We start from the raw sequence: 25,795 nt of genomic DNA, 5'->3' as shown, positions 1-25,795 counted from the left end.
TAATGATGTGGGAAAATACCCGAACATAGCTGAATACCATATACATACATGCATACATACATACATCCGTACTTCACTACAAAACTATGTGGTCAGGCTTAGTTTTTGGAGGATATTTTTATATCTCTTTCTTCCTTGGTTTTAGCAGACATGGACGCAGCACAGAACAGGGCAAAAAAAAGGTGGTTTTTTTTGCAGCAAATAATGTCTTTGGTGTCCTGACATCCTTGTAAAAAACATAATGTAAAATAAGACCTGGGAGACAATTGCTCTCATCCACGCCGGTGGCATAATGACAGATGAGTAGAGATGATCTCTTCAGCCTGACAGATATTTATTAAAAATAGATGGGATTATATCTGGCTTGCTATCGCCAAGTTGTCTTTAGCTCTTTAGGTGATGGAGAATTTGGAAAAAATAATGATAATTCAGATTTCTCATACATACACGAGTAGTCCTCGATTTACGACTGTGATGGATGCAAGTCACCCATACATCCGACCCCCTTTATGACCCTTACCGCAATGGTCGTTAGGAGTGGTACGGAGGCCTAGAGGTGGAGCTCTGGCCTCACAATGAGGAGGCTGTGAGTTCGATTCCAGGTAGAGGCAGATATTTCTCTCTCTGGGTGCGATGAGAATAGATCTGCTGAACAAAACTCCGTATTGGCGACAGGAAGAGCATCCGGCCAGTAAACGCTCAGCTCCATTCAGTTGCCCAGACTTCGCCCCGCAAGGGATTATGGGGGTTGTAACGTGACTCTGAGGTGTTTGCAAATGCTAGCACATCACCTCAGAGGAGATGTTGACCTTCAGAACCAGGTCGCAAATGTCCTTGGGCAGGTCAGTCATAACTCGGAACAGTTCCTCAGTGGCCAGTCGTAAGTGGAGAAGTATCTGCATGTTTTGCCACTTAATTTAAAAATAAAATTTAGTAGACATACCGATTGTCCTTGACTTACAGCCATTTGTCTAGGGATCGTTCAAAGTTACAACCTCACTGGAAACAGTGACTTATGACCATTTTTCTCATTTTACGACCGTTGCAACACCCCCCCCATGGCACATGTTCAAGATTCAGCTCCCTATTTAGGACGATTGCACTGTCCCGGGGGGTCACGTGATCCCCTTTTGTGACCTTCTGACAAGCAAAGTTCAATGGAGAAAGCCAGATTCACTGAACAACTGTGTTACTAACTCAACAACTGCAGTGATTCACTTAACAACAGTGGCAAGAAAAGTGGTAAAAAGAGGGCAAAACTCAACAACTGTCTCACTTAGCAGTAGATTTTTGACTCAATTCTGGTTGTAAGTTAAGGAATATGAATACATATATATGTATGTGTGTGTGTGTGTGTGTGTGTGTGTCTACGTGTGTGTATAATATATACGTGTGTGTGTGTGTGTACTAGCTCGATACCCATGCTTCGGTATGAAACTATGTGGTCGGGCATAGTTTTTGGGGAGGAAAATAAGGGGGGTGAAATTCTGCCTCTTCCTACCAGCATCCATCGGTTATTTGTCTGGCTAGTGTCCCATCAGTGTGTGAGAGAGTTGAGGGCTGTTTGGAAACTGAAACAGTATTTGCTGTGTGAGCAAGAAGGAGACAGCAAGGAGCCTGGGCGTGACTTTAGCTTAAGTAAAGCTGCTGGGTGCTGTGAAACTGAAACTGAAACTCCTGTGCTTGTGTTTTGCATTTGGAAGAGATTTCTTTTTTTTTTTTCAGGTGGGGAGGGGGAGTAGAACTCCTTAGCATCAGAGAATAATAATAATAATAATAATAATAATAATAATAATAATAATAATAATAATAATAATAATAATAATAATAATAATAATAATAATAATAATAATAATATAGGAAATGCTCTAAATGCTCTGATGGTCATTTGGAAAAATCCTTTCTTAGTGAGCCCCTAGAAGCCAAAAGGAACATACCTGCCAAATTTCAAGTATTTAGGCTTTACGGTTCTGGAAATTTTGTGATGATGCGTGAGTGGTCTTTCATTTTTATATACATAGATAGAAGATGTGTGTGTGTGTGTGTATGAATGTATAGCTATAAATGCTTGAAATATAGTGAAAACAATTCTGATTCAGTAATGTTTTCTCATTATGGACTTTTGCATTTTTAGGGACTCTTTGAAAGCATGAAATCCTTTTTTCCCCACTAGTTTAGATATATACCACGATGTCAGTTATTGGGTAAACCTTCATTAATTAGAATACTTTTTGCAAAATATTGATACCAAAATATGAGGGTGATAATACGGTTTTCAAACAGGGAGCAATTGCTTTGTAAGTTCAACAGCAAACGGCAGTCTTTCCTTTGCTTTTCTGTGGGGGTATTTTTTTTTTTTTTTGGTAAGTACCTTCAGAAAATTCAAATATTAGTTTCGCATGATACTTTGGCACTGAGCTGGAAAGAAAAATGGGCCCGGCTTTACGAGAGAGGAATAAGGAAAAATGAAGTCACGGACTGTTTCAGCAGCAATTCAGAGGATCTTAATGGCTTTTATCTCTGGAGTGGAGTGATCGCTAAAACACAAATATTAAGGGAGTAAATTACACCGTTGCAGCTGTATGGCGTGTTGTGTGTGTTGGGGGGAAATGGCACAGCTGCTTTGAGGAATCGTAGGTAGGTGCTTCCTCTCTGCCGCTGCGTTCGCCAAGGAACTGCCTGCTTCCAAATCCAAAGTGGATGGTGTGTGTGTGTGTGTGTGTGTGTGTGTGTGTGTGTATTTGTGTGAAAATCTGCAAGATGACAGGTGCTCATATGAAAGGAGTGAAATTGTGATTTGCACCTGCCAAATTGCAGTCTCTCTCTACCCTTCTCTCCCTCCTTCCTTCCCCTCGCTCGTTCCCTTTCTCTCTCCCTCCCTCCTTCCCTCCCTTTCTCTCTCTCTCCTTCCCTCCCTCTCCCCTCCCTTTCTCCCCTCCCTCTCCCTCTCTCCCTCCCTCCCTTTCTCTTACTTGCTCCCTCGCTCCCTCCCTTTCTCTCTCTCTCTCTCCTTCCTCTTCCCCTCCGTTTCTCTCCCCTCCCTCCCTCTCCCTCCCTCCTTTTCTTTTACTCCCTCCCTCCCTCCCTTTCTCTCCCCCTTGCTCTCTCTCTCCCTCCTTCCCTCTCTCTCCCTCCCTCCTTCCCTCCCTCTCCCTTTTCTCTCTCTCCTTCCCTCCCTCTCCCCTCCTTTTCTCTCTCCCTTGCTTGTTCTCTCCCTCCTTCCCTCCCTCTCTCCCTCCCTTTCTCTCCCTCCTTCCCTCCCTCTTCCTCTCTTTCTCTTGTTCCCTCCCTCCCTTTCTCTCTCTCTCCCTCTCTTCCTCCCCCTCTCTCTCTGAGAGAGAGAGAGACAGAGAGGGAGAATCCACGCGCACACACAAGGACAACAGTGTGTGCACAGCCTTGGTCTATCCACCCCAAGATCAAACAATTAAGACACGCATATGCAAAATAATTGGGAAATAAGAAGCTTGATCAGGGCCCTGGGTTCATGTACCTACACGAACTTCCTCTGCAGGAGGCAGTCCTTAACTACGACTACAATTAAACCCGGAATGGCGGTCAGAAATCATGCCAGTCATTAAATGGGCCATCACGTGACTTCTTATGGACCTTTTCAGTGACTGTCGTCAAGGAAACCAGGTGATTGTAAAGCAAACCTATCGCCTACAGGGGGCGCCCTTTGCTGGAAACCAGAAATAAAAGAAATAAAAAGTTTTCCAGCAAAAAAAACCCAACAAACCCAAAATCCATCATAATTCACGGTCACATGACTGCAGGATCATGTGTGAACAACTGTACATACAGGTAGTCCTCGACTTACAACAGTTCGTGCAATGACCCTTCAGAGTTACAACGGCATTGAAGAATGTGACTTGTGACTGTTTTTCACACTTCCGACCTTTTCGGCATCCCCACAGTCACGTGATCCAAATTTAGATGCTTGTCAACGGAATTTCAAATTTTATGACCATCGCTGCATCCCGAGGTCACGCGGCTCCTTCTTTTGCGACCTTTTCCCAAGCAAAGTCAACAGGGGAGATCCAGATTCACTTAACAACCAGCATGGCTGACCGGTGGGGAATTCTGGGAGTGGAAGTCCACAAGTCTTCAAAGTGGCCAAGTTCTACACACAGTTCTAGAACATAGCCGAAAGTTTGAGATGATCCCATCTTTAGGACAGATGAAACACCGTCCCTAAGCGAGAAACCATTGTGTATATTTTTCAGTTTCTCTCCTGGGATTTGTCTCGGGGAAGGTATAAAACGAGAGAACATTTGTTGGAAAATGCACATGTAAATATAGATAGATGATAGATGAAGATATAGATAGGTATAGAAAGAAAGAAAGAAAGAAAAAGAAAGAAAGAAAGAAAAAGAAAGAAAGAAAGAAAGAAAGAAAGAAAGAAAGAAAGAAAGAAAGAAAAGATAGACAGATGAGAGAGAGAGATATATGGATAAATAGAGATAGAGATTGAGATATAGATAGATAGATAAATAGATATAGATAGATATAGATAGATAGATAGATAGATAGATAGATAGACAGACACACAGACAGACAGACAGACAGATGAGAGAGAGAAAGAGATGGATAAATAGAGATAGAGATATAGAGAGAAAGAAATAGCGATAGATAGATAGATAGATAGATAGATAGATAGATAGATGAGAGAGAGAAAGAGATGGATATATAGAGATAGAGATCGAGATATAGAGAGAAAGAAATAGCGATAGATAGATAGATATAGATAGATAGACAGCAGCCCCCACCTTTTAAGGTTTCATTTATGAATTCTGTGTCTTCACAGATAAAAGGCTGCTTCCAACTAATTAGCTCCAACAAGAAAGAGCCTGGCCAAGTTATTCTTCAAGGCTGCCAAAAACCCAGAGATAAGAAATCGTTTACAAGAGTTTTCAAATACTAACTATAATGTCCACGAGGCTGAGCTTCAGAGTGTCTTTGCCTTCTGCAAAGAACGCTTCTTCAAACCTGGCTTTTATCCTCTTGAGGGAGGGGCCATTACCTTGCAGCCTTTCTCCTGAGTCACCTGTGTGCTGCTGTAACTGCTCTCTCCTACCAGCAATCCTGTGCGCACGCGCACTTGGCACAGGCTCCTCGGGAACCTCCTCACCGCTGCTGCCAGCCCCCACAATCACTGAAGGCAGCAGTCCATTCCCTGATGGTCCTGGCCCCTCACCTGAGTCCTCGTTCTCCTCAGCCGTCCGCACCTGCTGCCGGCTAACCACAACACGGGGGGGGGGGAGAGAGAGAAAAATAATGTTTTGCATCTTGGAATTATGCTCTTTTCCCTTCGATCTGGCAGACAAACACCTGTTTAATACCGTAAGAGGGATATATAAAAAGCCGTCTCCAAAGCCTTTTATTTAAAAGCAGATTAATATTTCTGTTTTTATTGAAAGAAAAAAAGAAATGAAACATCGTCGTAACGACGACTCGAACAAGTGGGCTGCCTTTAACGTTTCACCGAAGTTTTCCTTTGTTTGGCCTGGTGGCCATGAGTTCTTCAGGTTAACCGTGCATTTAATCAGTTTCTATATTGTTGCATTTCAATTTCAATTTCACTGTTCACTGACCATTGCCTTATTTCATCTTCGCATAAAGGAGGCCCTCTAAGCCAGAATGTTTGCCGTGTCTCTGCACTTCAGGATTTGTTCTGTGTGAAGGGTGTTTTGTTAGTTTCCTGGTAATGGGCTTAGAAAAGAAAGATTTTCATGAATGAAGGGGAGCATACGTGGTAATGTTGTAAAATTCCAATCTGGGTCAGTCACAGGGACAAGGTTTATTCTCCCAAGCTTTCGGACTTGTGCTGCAGCCCGTCTTCAGGAAACTTCTCACTACTTTATTTACTATATTGGCAAACACCTGTCAAGACCTTGCTGATGATCCAAACTCTGTCAAGGACCTCTAATGACCTAAGTGCTAGAGCCCACTGTAACTACATAGCCAAAAAGGCATTAAGAGTTGTTAACCTAATCCTGTGTAGCTTTTTCTCAGGTAATATCACACTACTAAACATTAGGATTAACCTCTTGGTGTGTCTTTCAAGAACACCCCTTACCCCTTAATTTGTATCCTAACACTCAAGAATTCTTTCTTTGTTCCACCCGTTCAGCTCAATCTGGTCTAAAACCCTTAAAACAGCCAATTAGGAACTATTAGGTGTCCGCTATTGATAACATAGGAGGCAGGAGCACTTAAGACAAGAGAACAGTAGAAAATTGAGGCATGAAATGTGGGAGCCTTTGATTTGATTCTCCCCCATGGGGCAAAAATGGAATTGCAAAATGGCTAAAATAGTTCTAAAATATGACACTTCTGCTTTCTTCCAGTTTGGTATTACCTTCTTGATTTCCAAACAGTTTAAAATGTTGAACTGAAGAAACCCTATGACCTGGCGCCAGGCTGTTTATGCAGTCAGCCTGTCTCTCTCTCTCTGTCTCTATCTATCTATCTATCTATCTATCTATCTATCTATCTATCTATCTATCTATCTATCTATCTATCTATCTATCTATCTATCTATCTATCTATCTCTATCCTATATTTATATTATTTATCATCTATCTATCTATCTATCTATCTATCTATCTATCTATCTATCTATCTATCTATCTATCTATCTATCTATCTATCTCTATCCTATATTTATATTATCTATCTATCTATCTATCTATCTATCTATCTATCTATCTATCTATCTATCTATCTATCTATCCTAATCTATCCAGTGGTGGATTAAGGCTCACTGGTGCCCTAAGCACTGACAAATCTTGGTGCCCCCTCCTTTGACATAGTGTACAAACGAAGCCAAGCTTAAACTACATAAACGTTTTTGTGGTACCCCCTTTGGTCCTGGTGCCCTAATCACGTGCCTAGTCTGCTTAATGGTTAATTCACCACTCTATCTATCTCCTATCTATCTACATACCTGGTACCTACCTACCTACCTACCTACCCATCCTATCTACTTATCCACCAACCTACCTATCTACATACCTACTACTTATGGAGCTGTGGTGATGCAGTGTTTAGAATGCAGTATTGCCAGGAGTCCGATCCTGACCTGCTCCAGGTAGACTCAGCCTTCCATCCTTCCAAGGTCTGTGAAATGAGGACCCAGATTGTTGGAGGGGGACAATGTGCTGACTCTGTAAACCACTTAGAGAGGTCTGTAAAAGCACTGTGAAGCTGTATATAAATATAAGTGCTATTGCTTATATAAGCAAGGAAGGAGGGAGGGAGGGAGAGGGAGGAAGGAAAGAAGGACCGTGGTGACCCAGTGGTTAGAATGCAGTATTGCAGGCTAATTCTGCCGACTGCCAGCGGTTTGATTATCACTGGCTCAAGGTTGACTCAGCCTTCCATCCCTCTGAGGGTTGGTTGGGGGCAATATGCTGGCTCTGGACTGCCGGTAATGTTTTTATATTTCAACATTTTATTGTGCAAACACCCCCCCAGACTCCTTCTTCGATTGAGAAATGTGGAAAAAAATCAATATTTTACTAAATTCATCCCATTTTAATTCCATGGAGCCCTGGGTCCTGGATTTGGGGTGCATTCTGTCAGTTAGTCCGTTTGTGATATTTTGGTTCAAAAAATGGTTGCCCTATGAAGCATCGTTTGGCCCAGTTCAAGGTTACAGACTGAGATGAACTTACCGTATTTATCGGCGTATAACACGCACTTTTTTCCCCCTGAAAATAGGGGGCAAATGATGTATGCGTGTTATACGCCGATATAATGTTAAGAAGCCTTCGGTGAATGCTGCTGGGATCGGGGATCAAGGACACAAATGAAAGAAGGGGAGGGAGGAAGCAACCGAAGCCTGTCCTGCTCTCTGGGTCAGCTCTCTCAGTCTCGCTCTCGCTCCTCCACCAGCACAGGAAGAAACTGCTTCAAAGAAGCGGGGGGGGGGGCTTTTCCTGTCGCCACAGCTTCCCTGAAGCGCCCGTTTCTCCCCCACCCCCACCCCGTCCGCCCGCCCGCCCGCCCGCAGTGCTCCGTTCTGCCTGCCTGCCTGCCTTCGTTAATGGTTGAATCGGAACAGCTTCGGCTGAGTAAAAGAGGCGAATAGTTATTATTCTCAGCCGAAGCTGCTCCCAAACAACCAGAAACTAAGGCAGGCAGGCAGGCAGGCAGAATGGGACACTGTGGATTGAAGCGCGCGCGCGGGGTGGGAGTGGGGGTGAAACGGGCGCTTCGGAAAATTTAATTTTTTTTCCTGAAATTTCCCTCTTAAAATGAAGATGCGTGTTATACGCCTGTGCGTGTTATACGCCGATAAATAACTTAATAAACCAACCCTAGTGGGAATTGCCAGTGAAGCCCTAACAGAAACTGGAGTGCATAGAGAGACTTTATCATTTCCCCTGCAAGCATCTGGTTAAGCTTTTAAACCATTTGCCTGAAACGGTATATAGGGTCTCCTGCCCTGAGCAGGGGGTTGGACTAGAAGACCTCCAAGGTCCCTTCCAACTCTGCTATTCTCTTATATCTCTTATATCTGTTAAGCTGGAACAGTTGCACCTCTTCAGTTGTAGACTCCGCAAAGGGCAGACAATCTGGGCCATTCGTCTTTTCTCTGGTGCGGCTTGCAGGCTGCCAGAAACATTCCTCCGATTCTGATTAATTGCAGCTTAACTTTCGATGGTATCAGGGTTTCTCCTGCTATTTCAACCCAGCCAATGTTTAAATTCTACCGGTCTCCCAAAGGATGATGGAAGCCCTCTTATCTCGCCTTAGGAACATCTGGCTGTGTCCTTCCAGTTTGATGGGATCCTATTTATTGTCGGGGTCGGATCTCTGTGTGTATATTTTAATATCAAGGGGACGGCAGCGCTAATCTCAAGGCCAGGAGGCTGGGCAGCTCATTTTGTCTCTTTTGTTTTAGAATAGATTCATAACTTTATTGTCCCTTTTTTCCCCCAGTGCCGTTGTAACTTTGAACAGTCACTAAATGGACTGTTGTAAGTCGAGCACTACCTGTCCTTTCATTCCCGGGAATTATTGTCTGATAGGACAAAAATGGATGGAATATGATGATACAACAGAAATCCGTAAAAATTGAAGATGAAGCAAGGTTCAGAGTTTACTTATACCAGTAGAGGGGAGAGGTATAGAAATTCATACAGAATGTAGATTTGTTCGTTTGTTTGTAGCGTCCCTTTATTATTTCTCAAATCACTTAAGGTGGTGAACATATTCAACACGGCTTCCTCCTCCTAGTTTTCCCTCACAACAACAACAACCCTGTGAGGTGAGTTGGGCCGAGACAGGGACTGTCCCAAAATCACCCAACTGGCTTTCATGCTGAAGACAGGACTAGAACTCACGGTCTCCAGGTGATTGGCGCAAGCCCCCCAGCTGGCTCTCTTGCCTAAGGTGGGACTAGAACTCACCATCTCCTGGTGAGCGTCCCAAAATCACCCAGCCAGCTTTCACTCCTAAGACAGGACTAGAACTCATCATGTCCTGGTGATTGTCCCAAAGTCACCCAGCCGGATTTCATGCCAAAAGCGGGACTAGAACTCACCGTTTCCTGGTGATTGTCCCAAAGTCACCCAGCAGGTTTCATGCCAAAGGCGGGACTGGAACTCACCGTTTCCTGGTGATTGTCCCCAAATCACCCAGCAGGTTTCATGCCAAAGGCGGGACTAGAACTCACCATCTCCTGGTGATTGTCCCCAAATCACCCAGCCGGATTTCATGCCAAAAGCAGGACTAGAACTCACCGTCTCCTGGTGATTGTCCCAAAGTCACCCAGCCAGATTTCATGCCAAAAGCAGGACTAGAACTCACCATCTCCTGGTGATTGTCCCAAAGTCACCCAGCAGGTTTCATGCCAAAGGCGGGACTAGAACTCACCATCTCCTGGTGATTGTCCCCAAATCACCCAGCCGGATTTCATGCCAAAAGCAGGACTAGAATTCACCATCTCCTGGTGATTGTCCCAAAGTCACCCAGCCAGATTTCATGCCAAAAGCAGGACTAGAACTCACCGTCTCCTGGTGATTGTCCCAAAGTCACCCAGCAGGTTTCATGCCAAAGGCGGGACTAGAACTCACCATCTCCTGGTGATTGTCCCCAAATCACCCAGCCAGCTTTCACTTCTAAGACAGTACTAGAACTCCTTGTCTCCTGGGGATGGTCCCAAAATCACCTAGCTGGCCTTTATGCCGAAGGTTGGAGTGGAATTCATCGTTCTCTCTCTTTCTATCCTGGTCCTTTAACCACCAGAGCAAACACTGCCGCTATGGAGAAGGTCTGAGTATAATTGACAAAGGATAGTACTAATCTGGCCAGCGCCAAAGGCCAACAACAACCCAACACCCAAATCCAGCTGCCGGCTTACTCCCATAGTTCTGCACGTCAACAAATAATGCTGACCGTAGTAAAAATCTCCTTATGCATTTATGGAGGTAAAATCCATTCACAGAAGAAAAAGCGTGGCTTCAGCCAACGAAATTAGCCATACGGTATAATTTCTCAAGGGAAATAACTGTGATATGATGACAGTGTCAAGGTAATGTTCAAACCAGGTTAGCCTCTTGGGGAAATGATGATTGCTCTGGTAACTATGAAAAACATAATGCTTCCATTTGCAAGGAGGTTCTCCATGCCTTTTGCTCCGTTCCTCCCAAAGGATGCTGCCCGCCGTGTATACCTGGCATCGGATTGTGCCCGCCGGTAAAGTCACAACCGGACTTTAGGGAACGAGGCGGTATCGGTTTTTAGATTCCTCCTTTGACGTGCGTCAGTTCAGTGCTGTTTTTTGGCTGTGAAAGGTTGTCAAACGGGCCACAGCTCATTTTTCACAACTGTCTCGCTTCGCGATGGAAATTCGGGCCTCGATTGTGGTTGTAAGTCGAGGACTTGCCCCGCATGGCGATGATATGCAGATCTTCGTTTCTTTTACAACTAGGAGGAATTGGAGCAGAGCGAGGAAATGGAAGTAGCTAGGGAAACAGAAGTTGGATTTTGGGGGAGTTTTCAAGTTTGTCAGTAGCTTTGTGAGGGATGATAATTAAGCAGAGAGATTCTTGGCAACCTGCTAAATTAACACATTGGTTGTTGTTTTTTATATATATACTTGCAATTGCATCTTAAGTATTTTCATCTATTTGGAATTAAGACTGACTTGCAGACGAGAAAGTGTATCTAGCGTCCTCGTTTAAACCTTACCACTTATTTATTAGATTTTTTTTTATCCCGCCTTTATTATTTTTTAATAAATAACACATGATGAAAAACATATCTAATGCTTTTTTTTCTCCTCCTATTTTTTCACTCCTAAGGCGGGACTAGAACTCACTGTCCCCTGGTGACTGCCTCAGAGTCACCCAGCCAGTTTTCACTACTAAGGCGGGACTAGAACTCACCGTCCCCTGGTGTTATTCATACAGTTGTTAATACAGGGAGTGGATTCTTACTGGAATGTTTAAATGTTCAAACTGGGATGGCAAATTGTGCCTGTCCAAACATTTAGACTTGAGTCAGATGAAATTTTTCAAATTGAAACTTACTTATTTGGATTGATTTGCCCACTTCGAAACACAGACAAATAACTGAATCGATGTAGATGCAAATCCAATTGATTTTCAAGGGCGTGAAACTGATTTGCAACACCAAGTATTTGCAGAGACCTGGTTCCCGTGTTAGATTCTTTTTCCCCCCAACAGGTTTGAACTCCCTGCGCAGAATAGAACCGATTTCCAGTTAGAATTGCTGGAAATTACTACTTGTCCATTCCTTTGTATTAAGGTGCTTTTTATTTTATTTCTTTTTTTCTTTTTTTAAATTTAAATTTAATTTTTAATTTTCCCCCCTTGTACTTCAAAATCACTTATTTTTAAACACTTGGATATCTTGGTGACATCTTGACCTCTTGCATTCTTTTGCGGAAATGAAGTATACACATTCTGTGACTTGTACACAAACACACACACACACATGCACACAAAACAGACAGCAGACAGACAGACACACTCACAAACACAAACGCACCCTTCCTGCTAAAGCCAAACATGAAGCCTACAGAAGAGACACGGCTGCCATTTGTCAGAAATGGTGTAGTAGGGTCTCTTGCTTGGTCGGGGTGGTGGTGGACTAGATGACCTATAAGGTCCCTTTCCACTCTGTTAATCTGTCTATGTGCCAGAGGAAGAACAAACTTGAGTAGCACCTATCTTTTAATTTTTTTAAAGCGTGTCGGCATAGATCCTTTTTATTGCCATTTTTCATTTTAACATTGATATCATTTAAGGGGGCTGGAGAATTGCAGAATAACTTTCAAGCCCCCCCCACCCCAAAAAAACCTGGGTTTTCCAAAAAACGTTTTATTAAAAAAGGAGAGAGTAAACCTTGTTAAAGAGTTCTTGTTTAGGAATAAAGGCCAACGCTCAGCTAATTGAATACACGGTCATTTTGCTACGGCTAATTAATATTTATCGGGAACCCTGCCTTGCGGCCAAATTAATCTTAACGCCAATGTGCCCATCAGCAGTGAATTCCCTGGCTGGTGTGTTTGTGCGTAAAAGGTTGCGGTGAATTTCTCACTGAAGGTGTTGCAAGATTTGTGTCAGCCCTTATGAGACAGACCACATGTGAATCCCCAAGTGATGGATAATGAAGCGTCTTGTATGATGGGGTTGCAGGACCCCAATTTTGCAACCCTGAATCTTGCCACTCCTTTACACACACACACACACACACACACACACACACACACACACACACACCACTTTCATCCTAAAGCAGGGCTCTCCATATTTGGCAACTTTGATTGACTTGTCTGGGGAATTCTGGGAGTTGAAGTCCAGGAGTGTCAAATGTTTATGAAGCTTTTCAGTCCCTCCAGGTTGTGGTTGGCCCAAAGGGGCTTTTTTTGTGCAAGAGGCAACTGGACTTTCTTGGTTTTTCTTGGAAGACGTTTAGCTTCTCATCCAAGAAGCTTCTTCAGCTCTGACTTGGATGGTAGGGAAGATTGTTGTTGGGAAATCCACTGTGAATCACCTAGGGCACAAAAGCAACAAAGTCACAAAAGTAGATAAAGTCCCTTGAATTCCTCCAACTTGGTCCCCACTGTCCAGTTATCATCGGCTGGAGAAAAAACTCTCCCAAGAACAGTCTTTAAAGGGAAGAAATTCAGTCCGAATCCAAAGTACATATAAATTAAAAATAAAAACCAACACAAACCATGTTGCAGCAATTAACCAGACAGGGCAGGATAAGGAATTGCAGACTTCCAAAAGATAATGAAACACGCACAGTTGGGAGGACGCCAGAATTCAGATAAGACTTGACAAACAAAGATAATGCACGCTTTGTTTCCATCAAGGTGCTCTGCGCAAACTCTCTTTTTAAATCCTGTTTTCCCAGCTGCAGCCCATGAAGGGAATCAGGGCCTTTTTCTCCCCCGCAACCCTTGTTGCTCTCTTCTCCGTTTCTCCCTGCATGCCCTAGGATGAAGAGGAGGTGGGCCTGGGTCTTCCTCTGAATGCCCAGCCGGACTGTGCCCTTCCCCAGTTTCCTCCACATCCACCGGAGCCACCCTCCCACTCCCTGTCAGCGGTTCCACCTCTCCCTCGGAATCAGATTTCAACTGGGGCATGACAAGGACAGTGGTGGGCGAGTCTTTGGTGCTCTCTGAGGTTGGTTGTTTTCTTGCAGACGTTTCATGACTCAACTAGAGAACATCATCAGTGCTAGAAGCAATGTTAGAAGCCAACTCCGCTCAATTCTAGCACTGATGATGTTCCCTAGTTGGGCCATGAAAAGTCTGCAAGAAAACCAACCTCAGAGAGCACCATGGCTGGCTGGGGAATTCTGGGAGTTGGAATTCCACAAGTCTTAAAGTTGCCAACTTTGGAGATCTTTTGGTCTCTAGACCAGGCATGGGCAACTATGGTACCTTCACAATCTGTGGACTTCAACTCCCAGAATTCCTGAGCAATGGAATTTCTGGCTCAATATGGCCGTTCGTTGAGGATTATTTGGATTTTTTTTTAATAGTTTGGAGTTTTATTAAAAAGTGGCAAGGCACAAATGTCAGATGAAGTCATATGCATAGACATTTTAAAGTGTGGGGACAACTGTACAAAATTGTGTGTGTGATTGTGTGTAAAACTCCTATTTCTTAATGTCTTCATGAATCATCTGGAGCAGGGGTCTCCAACCTTGGCAACTTCAGGACTTGTGGACTTCAACTTCGCTCAGTTCTAGCACTGATGATGTTCCCTAGTTGGGTCATGAAATGTCTGCAAGAAAACAACCAAACTCAGAGAGCACCAAGGACCCCTCATTTCTTCTCTTCCTCCTCCTCCTCCTTCTTCCCTTCCCTTCCTCCTCCTCCTCCCCCTCCTCCTTCACTTCCTTTCTCCTCCTCCTCCTTTCCTCCTCCTCCACTTCCCCTCCTCCTCCCCTTCCCCTCCCCTCCTCCTCCTCCCCCCTCCTCCTTTCCCACCCCTCCTCCTTCCCTTCCCTTCCCTTCCTCCTCCTCCCCCCTCCCCTTCCCTTCCTCCTCCACTTCCTCCTCCTCCTCCTCCACTTCCCTTCCTCCTCCTCCTCCCCTTCCCTACCACCCTCCTCCTCCCCCTCCTCCATCCCTCCCCTTCCTCCTCCTCCACTTCCCTTCCTCCTCCTCCCCCTCCTCCTTCCCCTTCCCCCTTCCCTTCCCCTCCTCCTTCCCTTCCCTTCCCCCTCCCCTTCCCTTCATCCTCCTTCCCTTCCCCTCCCCTCCTGTTCCTCCTCCTCCTTCCCTCCTTCTCCTCCTCCTCCTTCCCTTCCCCCTCCCCCTTTCCCCCCTCCTCCTCCCCCAAACCCCACTCCCTTCCAGCACTGATGATGTTCTCTAGTTGAGCGATGAAACGTCTGCAAGAAAACCACCAACCTCAGAGAGCACCATGGCTGGCTGGGGAATTCTGGGAGTTGGAGTCCACAAGTCTTCAAGTTGCTCAGGTTGGAGACCCTTAATCTGGAGGCAGGATGAACGTTGAGGGGTCCAGTGTGTGGGTGATTTCCCCAAACAGGCTCATTGGGGGTCAAAATGGCAAATTGAGGCCCGGTATAATGGAGGATGAAACAGCATCCCTCAACACGGACTTCCCAACCTTTGGGCAGCTGACGCTCATGAGATTTTGAGCTGGGGGTGACAGGCGAGGGACAGATTGGGAGAGCTCTGGGGGGGGGGGCGGAATGACAGGCAGCTCGGCCCAAAAAAATGTCAAGCAATGATCCCGATGCTCTTTTCAAAAAACAAATAAAAAAAAAAATAGGCAGGTCCTCGCTTGGTTTTAGGAAAAGAGCTGAAGAGGAAGCAGCCAGTTTCGTAGATCGAACTTTCTACCAATCCATTGGGAAGGCAGACTTCGGATCCGATGGGTGGTTGGGGAGTTGCCTCCCCGAAAAACGATTGAAAGATGGAGAAGATACAAATATTCTCCCCCTCTCCCTTTCTCTATCTCCCCTTTTTTCTCCCTCTCCCTTCCCCTCCCTTCCTCCTTCCCTCCCTCTCTCTCTCCCCATCTCCCTTTCTCTCTCTCCCTCTCCCCCTCTCCCTTCCCCTCCCTTCCTCCTTCTCCTTCCTTCCCCTCCTCTCTCTCCCCATCTCCCTTTCTCTCTCTCCCTCTCCCCCTCTCCCTTCCCCTTCCTTCCTCCTTCTCCTTCCCTCCCTCTCTCTCTCCCCATCTCCCTTTCTCCCTCTCCCCTCTCCCTTCCCCTCCCTTCCTCCTTCTCCTTCCCTCCCTCTCTCTCCCCTCTCTCTTCCTCCCTTCTCCCTCTCTCTCCCCATCTCCCTTTCTCCACCTCCCTTTCTCCCTCTCCCTCTCCCCCTCTCCCTTTCTGTCTCCCTTTTTCTCTCCCTCTTCCCTCCCCCTTCCCCTCCCTTCCTCCTTCTCCTTCCCTCCCTTGCTCTCCCCTCTCTCTTCCTCTTCCTCCCTTCTCCCTCTCTCTCCCCATCTCCCTTTCTCCATCTCCCTTTCTCTCTCTCCCTTCCTCCCCCTCTCCCTTTCTCTATCTCCCTTTTCTCTCCCTCTCCCCCTCCCTTCCTCCTTCTCCTTCCCTCCCTCTCTCTCTCTTCCTCTTCCTCCCTTCTCCCTCTCCCCATCTCCCTTTCTCTCTCCCTCTCCCCCTCTCCCTTTCTGTCTCCTTTTTCTCTCCCTCTCCCTCTCCCTCTCCCTCTTCCCCTCTCCTTCCCCTCCCTTCCTCCCTCTCCTTCCTTCCCTTCCTCTCCCCCTCCCTCCCTCTCTCCCCCACTCTCCCTCCTCCTCTGCCTCTCTCTCTCAGTCCTTCTCACACCGTCTCCCTCTCTCTCCCTCTCTCTCCCTCCCTCCCTCCCTCTCCCTCCTCTCTCTCTCTCTCTCTCTCTCTCTCTCTCTCTCTCTCTCTCTCTCTCTCTCTCTCTCTCTCTCTCTGTGTGTTATCTTAAGGACTGTTTGTACTTTCCTACCTTCTGGCCCAGAATGCTGGTCTGTGGGTTGATCTAGCTTGCAGACCTCTTTGTCTATTTCTATAACGATCAGCCTCTTTTCCTTTTGCTGGTTCCGCCACGGTGCGTTCATTCACTTGCTGTCTTTTGGGGTTGGTTTTTTTTTAATGACACCCTGGAAACTGCTTTTAATTGATCTGTTCAAGTCCTGCCAAGGGTCTGGCTTAGGACCACCCCCACCCCCTGCAATTTTCCGTGTGCCACTTCCAATGCACCCGCGACCTTTCCCTTCCTCCCTCCCTCTTTGGCCGTGCATTTCATCAACTCACACTTCCAAGGCTGAATATTGAAAGCTCCAACAGCTTTTTGTGGCTTTTCCTTTTTAGCTCGTTTCCGCTTCGCTGGCTTCTCAAACTGTAGCTATCTCGGGGCAAAAGTCTTGAGGAGAAAACCCGGCCTTCGCATTAATCTCAAAGCGGGAAGTCTGAACTCTGCAGCTGCCAAGGATGGCATCGTTTGAAAGAGAGAGAAAATATCAGCAGAAGAGGATATTTGTAGCCCAGGGTTGGACTTTACTGCTCTCTGAGCTTGGTGGTTTTCTTGCAGACGTTTCATGACCCAACTAGGTAGCATCATCAGTGCTAGAAGGGAGTGGGGTTTGTGGAAAGGAGGAGGAAGAAGAGGAAGGAGGAGGAGGAGGAGGTTGAGGAGAAGAAGGAGAAGGAGGAGGAGGAGGAGGAGAAGAAGAAGAAGAAGAAGAAGAAGAAGAAGAAGAAGAAGAAGAAGAAGAAGAAGAAGAAGAAGAAGAAGAAGAAGAAGAAGAAGAAGAAGAAGAAGAAGAAGAAAGAAAGAAAGAAAGAAAGAAAGAAAGAAAGAAAGAAAGAAAGAAAGAAAGAAAGAACAACAACTGTGGGACCAGGGTTGAACTGCAGAGTCTTTACTGTTCTCTGAGCTTGGTGGTTTTCTTGCAGACATCTCATTACCCATCTAGGTCACATTATCGGTGCTTAGAGGGGAGTGGAATTTGATGCAACATATGTTATATTCTATACAACATAGCAGCACACTCCCACCAGCACTGGTAACGCAAGCCCCTTGTGTAGAAACACAAAGCAAGCCCCTTTCCCTTCTAACACTGATGATGTTACCTAGATGGGTAATGAGACATCTGCAGGGAAATAACCGAGCTCACAGCCTTCATCTCCACATGTTCCTCTCCCCACATCCTTCCAAATTGATGATGTTACCTGGATGAGAAATGAGATGTTTGCAAGACGATTTGAAAGGATCATGACTCGTCTTGACTTCCGAACTGTGGAATAGTGAACAAACATTAGTTGATGGTTATTAGCCCTGATTTTTATTTTTAATTTCACTCAGATTACTCCTCATTTTTCCAAAATGGATAAATGCATACAATACTCTTTTTATTTTAGATTCCCAATAATAACATATAGATTCCTTCCTTGACTTCTGTGGCCTCTTCTCTTAATCCAGATATGGGCAGCTATGGCCCCCTTTACGACTTGTGGACTTCAACTCCCAGAGTTCCTGAGCTGGCTCAGGAATTCTGGGAGTTGAAGTCTATGGGTGGCAAAGAGGCCATATTTGCTCATCCTCCTGTATTAATCTGTATATAGGAGTTTATCAGCCATGAAAGTTTCTACTAAACTTGTTTTGGGTCATATTTAATCTTTAAGATATACGTCAGCTTCAAAACTCAGCACCCTCCCTGGCCTTTCTTTCTCTAAATTATTTTATAATTTTCACTGTTGTTCGTAGGCTTTTAGTCTATGGCTATTGCATTAATAAATAAAAATGTAAACATACACACACACACACACATCTCTGTCTGTCTGTCTGTCTATCTATCTATCTATCTATCTATCTATCTATCTATCTATCTATCTATCTATCTATCGGTGGATGGATCAGTAGATAGATATAGAGATAGAAATAGATAGAGTAGGTAGGTAGGTAGGTAGGTAGTAGATGGGAAGATAGGTGGATATATATATATATGGAGAGAGAGAGAGAGAGGGAGGGAGGGAGAGAGAGAGAGAGAGAGAGAGAAGCACACACATAAATATATAGATACAGATATTTAGACAACATTGCCAACATGAGGTTTGGCAGTCCAAAGCACACCCTTCTTTGTTTTCATCCCAAATTTCATAACATAACATCTCAGCGTTTTCTTAGTAATTATTTTGCGTTGTGTATGTGCATCTGTGTCCCTGCCTTTTTTTTTTTTCCCTGTCCCAAAAGATCAACGGAGGCCCATTACACAGCAGGACTTTAATTCATTCTATAGCAGCTCATTCAGGGATTAAATGTGATTTCGAGCAAGAAGCTCCACAAATTTTTTTTGGGGGGGAGAAACGTACCTTTTATTGGGAGAGTTTGCTCAGGTCTTGTTTGTGTAACACTTTCGTTTTATACCTAACTTGTCGTAGAGTGTAAACTGATGGCTTTGTGTTCTGCATTTATTTGCATGCTTCCAGGAAATGGAATGCAAGGTAAGAAGTCGAAATTGGGAGCAAATGGGATTTTTGTTGTTGTTGTCGTTGTTCAGTTGCTGAGTTGTGTGTTCAGTCCTTCGTGGCCCCCTGGATCACAGCACACGAGGCTCCCCATTCTCCAGGGCCTCCCAGAGTTTGGACAGATCCATATTCATTGCATTTGTGACCCTATCTAAGCATCTCCTGTGCCGTCCCCTTCTCCTTTTGGCCTTCCGTCTTTCCCAACATGGCCAAAGCATTTTTGAGCTTCCGCTTCAGGATAGACGGCCAGGATTGATATCCTTTAGGATCCACTGATTGGATCTGCTTGCAGTCCAAGGGACTCTCAAAAAGAATTTTCTCGAAGCCTCGCGATTCAAAAGCCTCAATTCTTCAGTGCTCAGCCTTCCTTAGGATCCAACTTTCACAGCCGTACGTTAGCAAAAAAAATATGGAAGGAAGGAAGAAAGGATGGGTGGAAGAGGGAGAGAGGGAGGGAGGAAGAGGGAGGGAGGGAGGAAGAAGAAAGGATGGATGGAAGAGGGAGAGAGGAAGGGAGAGAGGAAGAGGGAGGGAGGAAGAGGGAGGGAGGAAGAAGAAAGGATGGATGGAAGAGGGAGAGAGGAAGGAAGGAAGAGAGAAAGGAAGAGGGAGGGAGGAAGAAGAAAGGATGGATGGAAGAGAGAGAGGAAGGGAGAGAGGAAGAGGGAGGGAGGAAGAGGGAGGGAGGAAGAAGAAAGGATGGATGGAAGAGGGAGAGAGGAAGGGAGGGAGGAAGAAGAAAGGATGGATGGAAGAGGGAGAGAGAAAGAGGGAGGGAGGAAGAAGAAAGGATGGATGGAAGAGGGAGAGAGGAAGGGAGAAAGGAAGAGGGAGGGAGGAAGAAGAAAGGATGGATGGAAGAGGGAAAGAGGAAGGAAGGAAGAGGGAGGAAGGAAGGAAGGAGAGGGAAAGAAAGGAAATGAAAGGAAAAGAAAGAAAGAGAAAGAAAGGAAAGAAGAAAAAGAAAGAAAGGAAAGAGAAAAGGAAAGAAAGAGAAAGAAAGAAGAAGAAGAAGAAAGAAAGAAAGAAAGAAAGAAAGAAAGAAAGAAAGAAAGAAAGAAAGAAAGAAAGAAAGAGGAAAAGAAAGGAAGAGAAAGAAAGGAGGAAAAATAAAGAGGAAAAGAAAGAAAGAGAGAGAAAGAAAGCTCAAAAACTCAAAGGGCATATTTTTTTCTGCCGTCCATTTTCTATCTTTTTGTGAATGAGTTTGTTGTACAGGTAGTCTTCAACTTACAACAGTTCATTTAGTGACCGAAGTTACAACAGCACCGTTTCTCACGCTTACGACCGTTTCAGCATTCCCACAGTCACGTGATCAAAATTCCGCTGCTGACTCGCCTTTATGACGGGTTCCAGTGTCTCGAGGTCACCTGATATCCCCTCCTTTTTGGGGACCTTCTGACGAGCAAAGTCAGTGGGGAAGCCTGATTCACTTAATAGCCGTGTGGTTAACTTTTAACAATGGCAGTGTTTCGCTTAACGACGGTGGCCAGGAGGTTGGTGGAATGGAGCAAAGCTCGCTTCACACACGTCTCTCTCAGCTACAGAAATTTGCAGCTCGGTTGTGGTCGTAAGTCGAGGACTACTTATACAACGGGCTGAGCCCTTGATTTCCTCAATTGCCAATCATGACTGTAGGAAAATCCTATTGGGGCAAAAAAAAAAAGAAAACCTGCAGGTTTCAATCTCTGCATAAAACATTTTGGGCAGAATTGATACTAAATGTTGATTTTATTGGAACTTGGCTGTTCTTCATCTTATGTTTTTTTTTTTTCTCTCTCTCTCTTATTTTGTTCTCTTCTCTTCTCTCCTCTTTCCTTTCATTCTTCTTCCTTCCATCTCTTCCTTCTTCTTTTCTCTCTTCTCTCCTTCCATTCTTCCTTCCATCCCTCCCTCCTTCTCTTCTCTTCCTACCATCTCTCCCTCCTTCTCTTCTCTTCTCTTCTCTTCTCTTCTCTCTCTTCTCTTCTCTTCTTCCATTCTTCTTCTATCTCTTCCTTCCATCTCTCCCTCCTTCTCTTGTCTCCTTCCATTCTTCTTCCTTCCATCTCTTTCTCTTCCCCCGTTCTTTTCTCTCTTCTCCTCTCCTTCCATTCTTCTTCCTACCATCTCTCCCTCCTTCTCTTCTTCTCTCCTTCCATTCTTCTTTCTTCCATCTCTCTCTTTCTCTTCCCCCTTCTCTTCTCTCTTCTCCTCTCCTTCCATTCTTCTTCCTACCATCTCTCTCTCCTTCTCTTTTCTTTTTTTTTCTCCTTCAATTCTTCTTCCATCTCTTCCTTCCATCTCTTCCTCCTTCTCTTCTCTTCCTACCATCTCTCCCTTCTTCTCTTCTCTTCTCTTCTCTTCTCTTCTCTTCTCTTCTCTTCTCTTCTCTTCTCTTCTCTTCTTCCATTCTTCTTCCATCTCTTCCTTCCATCTCTCCCTCCTTCTCTTCTCTTCTCCTCTCCTTCCATTCTTCTTCCTACCATCTCTCCTTCCTTCTCTTCTCTTCTCTCTTTCCGTTCTTCTTCCATCTCTCTCTTTCTCTTCCCTCCCTTCTCTTCTCTCTTCTCCTCTCCTTCCATTCTTCTTCCTTTCATCTCTCCCTTTCCCTCCTCGCTTCTCCTCAACCTCTCCTCTCCCCTCCAGGCCAAACAGCTAGAAGAAAAGGAAAAGGAGCTGAAGAAGCACGAGACTTACTACAAGGAGCAGCTGAACCGCCTGGAAGAGAGGGTGAGCGAGTTTTCCTTCGGCTTTTCCCGGAGAGAGGCTTTGCTGGGAAGGCTTGATAGAGTTTTCCCCCCTTCTGCTTTTAAATGCACAGAACTGATGGGAAGAACCCTCTGACCTGGGCCAGCTGAGTTTCGGGGAGGACCTCTATACCTGTCCTGGTTTGCCGACTGCAGAAAGAACTGACCCTTTAAAACACGTTTCTCAGCCGGCTGCCTTTAACCATAAACTGAACCGTTTCCTCTTTCAGGAATCACTCTGTGTGTGTGTGTGTGTTTATGTGCAAACGGGAGCGAAAGATGGGAATTATCTCGGTGGAAGGCCTGGTGCAGTTTTTTTTCTAACTTTAAAAAAAAACAAAAGCACCAGGTAGTCCTCAGACTTACGACCGTAATGAAGCCTGCTCACCTCAGTCATTAAGTCGTGACGGTCATAAATCAATCATAAATCCTTCCCTTCCTCCTCCTCCTCCTCCTCCTCCTCCTCCTCCTCTCTGCAAACCCCACTCTCTTCTAGCACTGATGATGTTACCTAGTTGGGTCATGAAACATCTGCACTTCCCTTCCTCCTCCTCCCCCATCCCTCCTCCTCCTCCTCCTCCTCCTCCTCCTCCTCCTCCTCCTCCTCCTCCTCCTCCTCCTCCTCCTCTCTGCAAACCTCACTCTCTTCTAGCACTGATGACGTTACCTAGTTGGGTCATGAAACATCTGCACTTCTTCTTCCTCCTCCTCCTCCTCCTCTCCTCCTCCTCCTCCTCCTCCTCCTCCTCCTCCTCTCTGCAAACCTCACTCTCTTCTAGCACTGATGACGTTACCTAGTTAGGTCATGAAACGTCTGCAAAAAACCCACCAAGCTCAGAGAGCACCAAAGCGCATACACACACACACCCGGGCTCACATATTGGATTCCTTTGACCCAATCTAACTTTTCTCCGGAGTCTTCAAGCACTCGAGGCCACCGATAGAAAGTGGAAGAGCCGGCTTCCCTTTTGCTGTGCGCTAATCAAACAGAATAACAGAACTTTACGAAAGTGGTGTGAAATCCCACAGATGATCATTTACGGGTTTTCGCCGAATGCTTCCTCTGGCTCTCTTGTTAAGCTATGTTGCTTTTTTTTTTTTTTTTTAAAGGAAGATTTTAAAACAACACGAGGAAGGTGGGGAACGAAAACGTGTTGCCGGGAAGCAGCCTGTCAGAAACTCATTGTTCCTACAATATGTTAAATGAATTTCAGCGTATGCTGCAGCTTCGTAGATTAGCTACAAGGAGCAAAAAAATATATATCTCCCCAAACGTTACTGCGATTTTTTTTGTCCCCTTGAAAATAATACTTCCACATTTCATGCATATGGAAAAATAGAAACCCTATTTCACAAAAATCAGATATTTACCCAGCACAAGAACTCCTGGCTCCTGGCAGCTTTTCAAATATGAATCAAAAGTCTTTTAAAAAAGTCTTTACAAGACCTTTACAAGAGAGAGTTCCTTTTCACTTGGAGATGTAAGCACGGAATTTGATATTTTGTTGGGTCAGGCAGGGAGAAAAAAAGGGTATTTATTACCGGCAGTCCTCGGCTTGCAACCACAATGGAACCCCAACATTTCTGTTGTTGAGCGAGACGTTTGTTAAAGTTTTGCCCCATTTTAGGACCTTCCTTGCCTCGGTTGTTAAGTGAATCACGGCGGTTGGTAAAGTTAGCAGCCCTGTCGTTAAGTGAATCTGGCTCCCCCCCCCCAATTGACTTCGCTAGTCAGCAAAAGGGGATCGAATGAACCCAGGAGACTGCAACCGTCATAAATATGAGTCTGGATGCTGCAAAGGTCATAACTGTGAAAAACGGCCATGAGTCAACGGGGAAGCCAACCGTGTTGCTCATTTAACAACTGCAGTGATTCGCTTAGCAACTGAAGTGAGAAAGGTTGTAAAAGAGGGCAAAACTCACTCAACACATGTCTCACTTAGTGACTGAAGTTGGGGGCTGGTCGTAAGTTGACTACCTGCACTGTTACAGGTAATGGTCGCAAGATGGAAACTGTTCTCTTGCAGGAGTTGAGTACATGATCGATCATTTCTTCGCCTTCTTTGCACTTTGAATTATTGGATGATGAGGATGAATAATAATAATAATAATAATCATTATCATTATCATTATCATTATCATTGCTGTTGCTATTATTGCTATTATTGTTGTTATCATTATCGTTGCTGTTGCTATTATTGCTATTATTGCTATTATTATTATTATTATTATTATTATTATTATTATTATTATTATTATTATTATTATATTGACATTTGGAGCTAGCTGCAACTGCACTGATTGAATCGTGATAAATTCTTTGCTTCCTTGGAACACGGTAGCTGCGCCTTGGTCATCGCTGGCTATTCACAACTCACCTTATCTTCTAAGAAAGCTGAGGTTCTAGAGCAAGGGTCTTCAAACTTGGCAGGTTTAAGACTTGTGGACTTCAACTCCCAGAATCCCTGAGCTAACTGTTGTGGTTCGCCGGCAGCCTGTGCAGACAGCAGCGGAATCGGACAGTGGGGAAGAACGGGGACCAGTCCGGGAGTCTGGAGAGGACTCGGACGAGAGTCCTGCATCTGATGCAGAGATGGGGCCAGGACCATCTGGGAGTGGGATGCTGCCTCTGGAGCCTTTGGAGTGCAGCAGCTAGGCAGAGGACTTAGGGGAGCCTGTTCCCAGTGCGTGTATGCACAGAGCTGCTAGAAGGCAAGATCAGCTGAAACAAAAGGGGACAACAAACTGTGGGGTCCTTGGTGCTCTCTGAGCTTGGTAGTTTTCTTGAAGAAGTTTCATTACCCAACTAGGTAACGTCATGAGTGCTAGAAGGGAAGTGGGGTTTGTGGAGAGGAGTTGAAGGAGAAGGTGGTAGAGAAGGGAAGAAGAAGGAAGATGAGAAGAAGAACTGTGGGGTCCTTGGTGCTCTCTGAGGTTGGTGGTTTCTGGCAGGCGTTTCATTAGCCAACTAGGTAGCATCATCAATATTAGTATTATCAGTATTAGAACGGAGTAGAGGAGGAGGAGGAGGAGGTGGAAGAGAAAGGAAGAGGAGAAGCAGCTGTGGAGTCCTTGTTGTTCTCTGAGCTTGGTGGTTTCCTTGCAGACGTTTCATTACCCAACTAGGTAACATTAGCAGCACACCGACATAACCTCAAGGACCTCATAGTTCCAACCCGAACTCCAAATATTCTATCTGTACAAGTACACCATTTATCGTTGTAAATTGAGGACTACCTGTAGCAGAGCTATTCCGGCTACAGCCTCATTATTTAAGAGCATCCATATTGGGTTTCCAAGAAGACTCATTCCTCAGTGCTGGAGGGACCTTCTCCCCTCAGACCACAAGAAAATTTGAGCTGGTCCTCTCCATTCAGCCCAACCTCACAGCAGGCCTCAAGAACATTCAAAAATTGACGCAGTGGCCCAGGAATGCCTAGGGAGATTCTCGGTCCTCCAGGTCATGGTTGTCCCAAAGGTGCTTTTTTCAGGAGGCCACTGGACTTTCTGGTTTTCCTTTGAAGACGTTTCGCTTCTCGTCCAAGAAAGTTTCTTCAGCTCTGACTGGATGGTGGGGAACGGAAGGATTGATATTCCTTGCAGTCAGAACTGGTCATTTGCTTCCTTTTTAGAGGGTCGTTCAGGCCCCTTGGAGGTTTATCTGTGTCCTCAGGGCCACCTGAGTGGTGAAAATGGGTGTGGAGCCTTCTGACTGGATGGTGGGGAATGGAAGGATTTATACTTCTTGCAAACAGCTGGTCCTTTGCATCCTTTTAGAGGGTCATTGAGGCCACTTGGAGGTTTATCTGTAAGCCTCAGGGTCACATCTGAGTGGTGCAAATGGGTGTGGAGCCTTCTGACTGGATGGTGGGGAATGGAGGGATTTATACTCCTTGCAGACAGCTGGTCCTTTGCATCCTTTTTAGAGAGTCGTTGAGGCCACCTGGAGGTTTATCTGTGTCCTCAGGGCCACCTGAGTGGTGCAAATAGGTGTGGAGCCTTCTGACTGGATGGTGGGGAATGGAAGGATTTATACTTCTTGCAAACAGCTGGTCCTTTGCATCCTTTTAGAGGGTCAT

The 25,795-nt window shown here is 45.2% G+C and overlaps 1 protein-coding gene and 1 long non-coding RNA gene across 4 annotated transcripts in view; one reads left to right on the top strand and one right to left on the bottom strand.

Moving 5' to 3' along the window:
• The window catches only part of CHCHD3 (coiled-coil-helix-coiled-coil-helix domain containing 3), a 423,433-nt gene that overhangs the window by 323,586 nt on the left and 74,052 nt on the right, over positions 1–25,795 (top strand). Inside the window, exons 5-6 of one of the 3 annotated variants that reach the window (XM_087968920.1) lie at positions 18,949–18,963; positions 21,616–21,699. The exons of 1 other annotated variant lie outside the window; for it this stretch is intronic. In XM_087968920.1, coding sequence (XP_087825046.1) covers positions 18,949–18,963; positions 21,616–21,699 — 99 coding nt within the window. The remainder of the gene's footprint in view (positions 1–18,948; positions 18,964–21,615; positions 21,700–25,795) is intronic. One more of the 3 variants, XM_087968921.1, reaches the window with a different exon arrangement.
• LOC148130259 (uncharacterized) lies at positions 5,562–16,504 on the bottom strand. Its single transcript, XR_015750227.1, has 3 exons — positions 16,466–16,504; positions 5,753–5,867; positions 5,562–5,674 (listed from the first exon to the last, which is right to left on the bottom strand). It is a non-coding gene; the product is annotated as an uncharacterized LOC148130259 (long non-coding RNA).

This window comes from Notechis scutatus, chromosome 6 (assembly GCF_049901735.1).
Source record: "Notechis scutatus isolate UNSWTSFEM ecotype Mainland chromosome 6, rNotScu1.2, whole genome shotgun sequence".
Taxonomy (NCBI): domain Eukaryota; kingdom Metazoa; phylum Chordata; class Lepidosauria; order Squamata; family Elapidae; genus Notechis; species Notechis scutatus.
The sequence above is the reverse complement of the archived record's forward strand: the minus strand, read 5'-3'. Positions and strand labels throughout refer to the sequence as shown.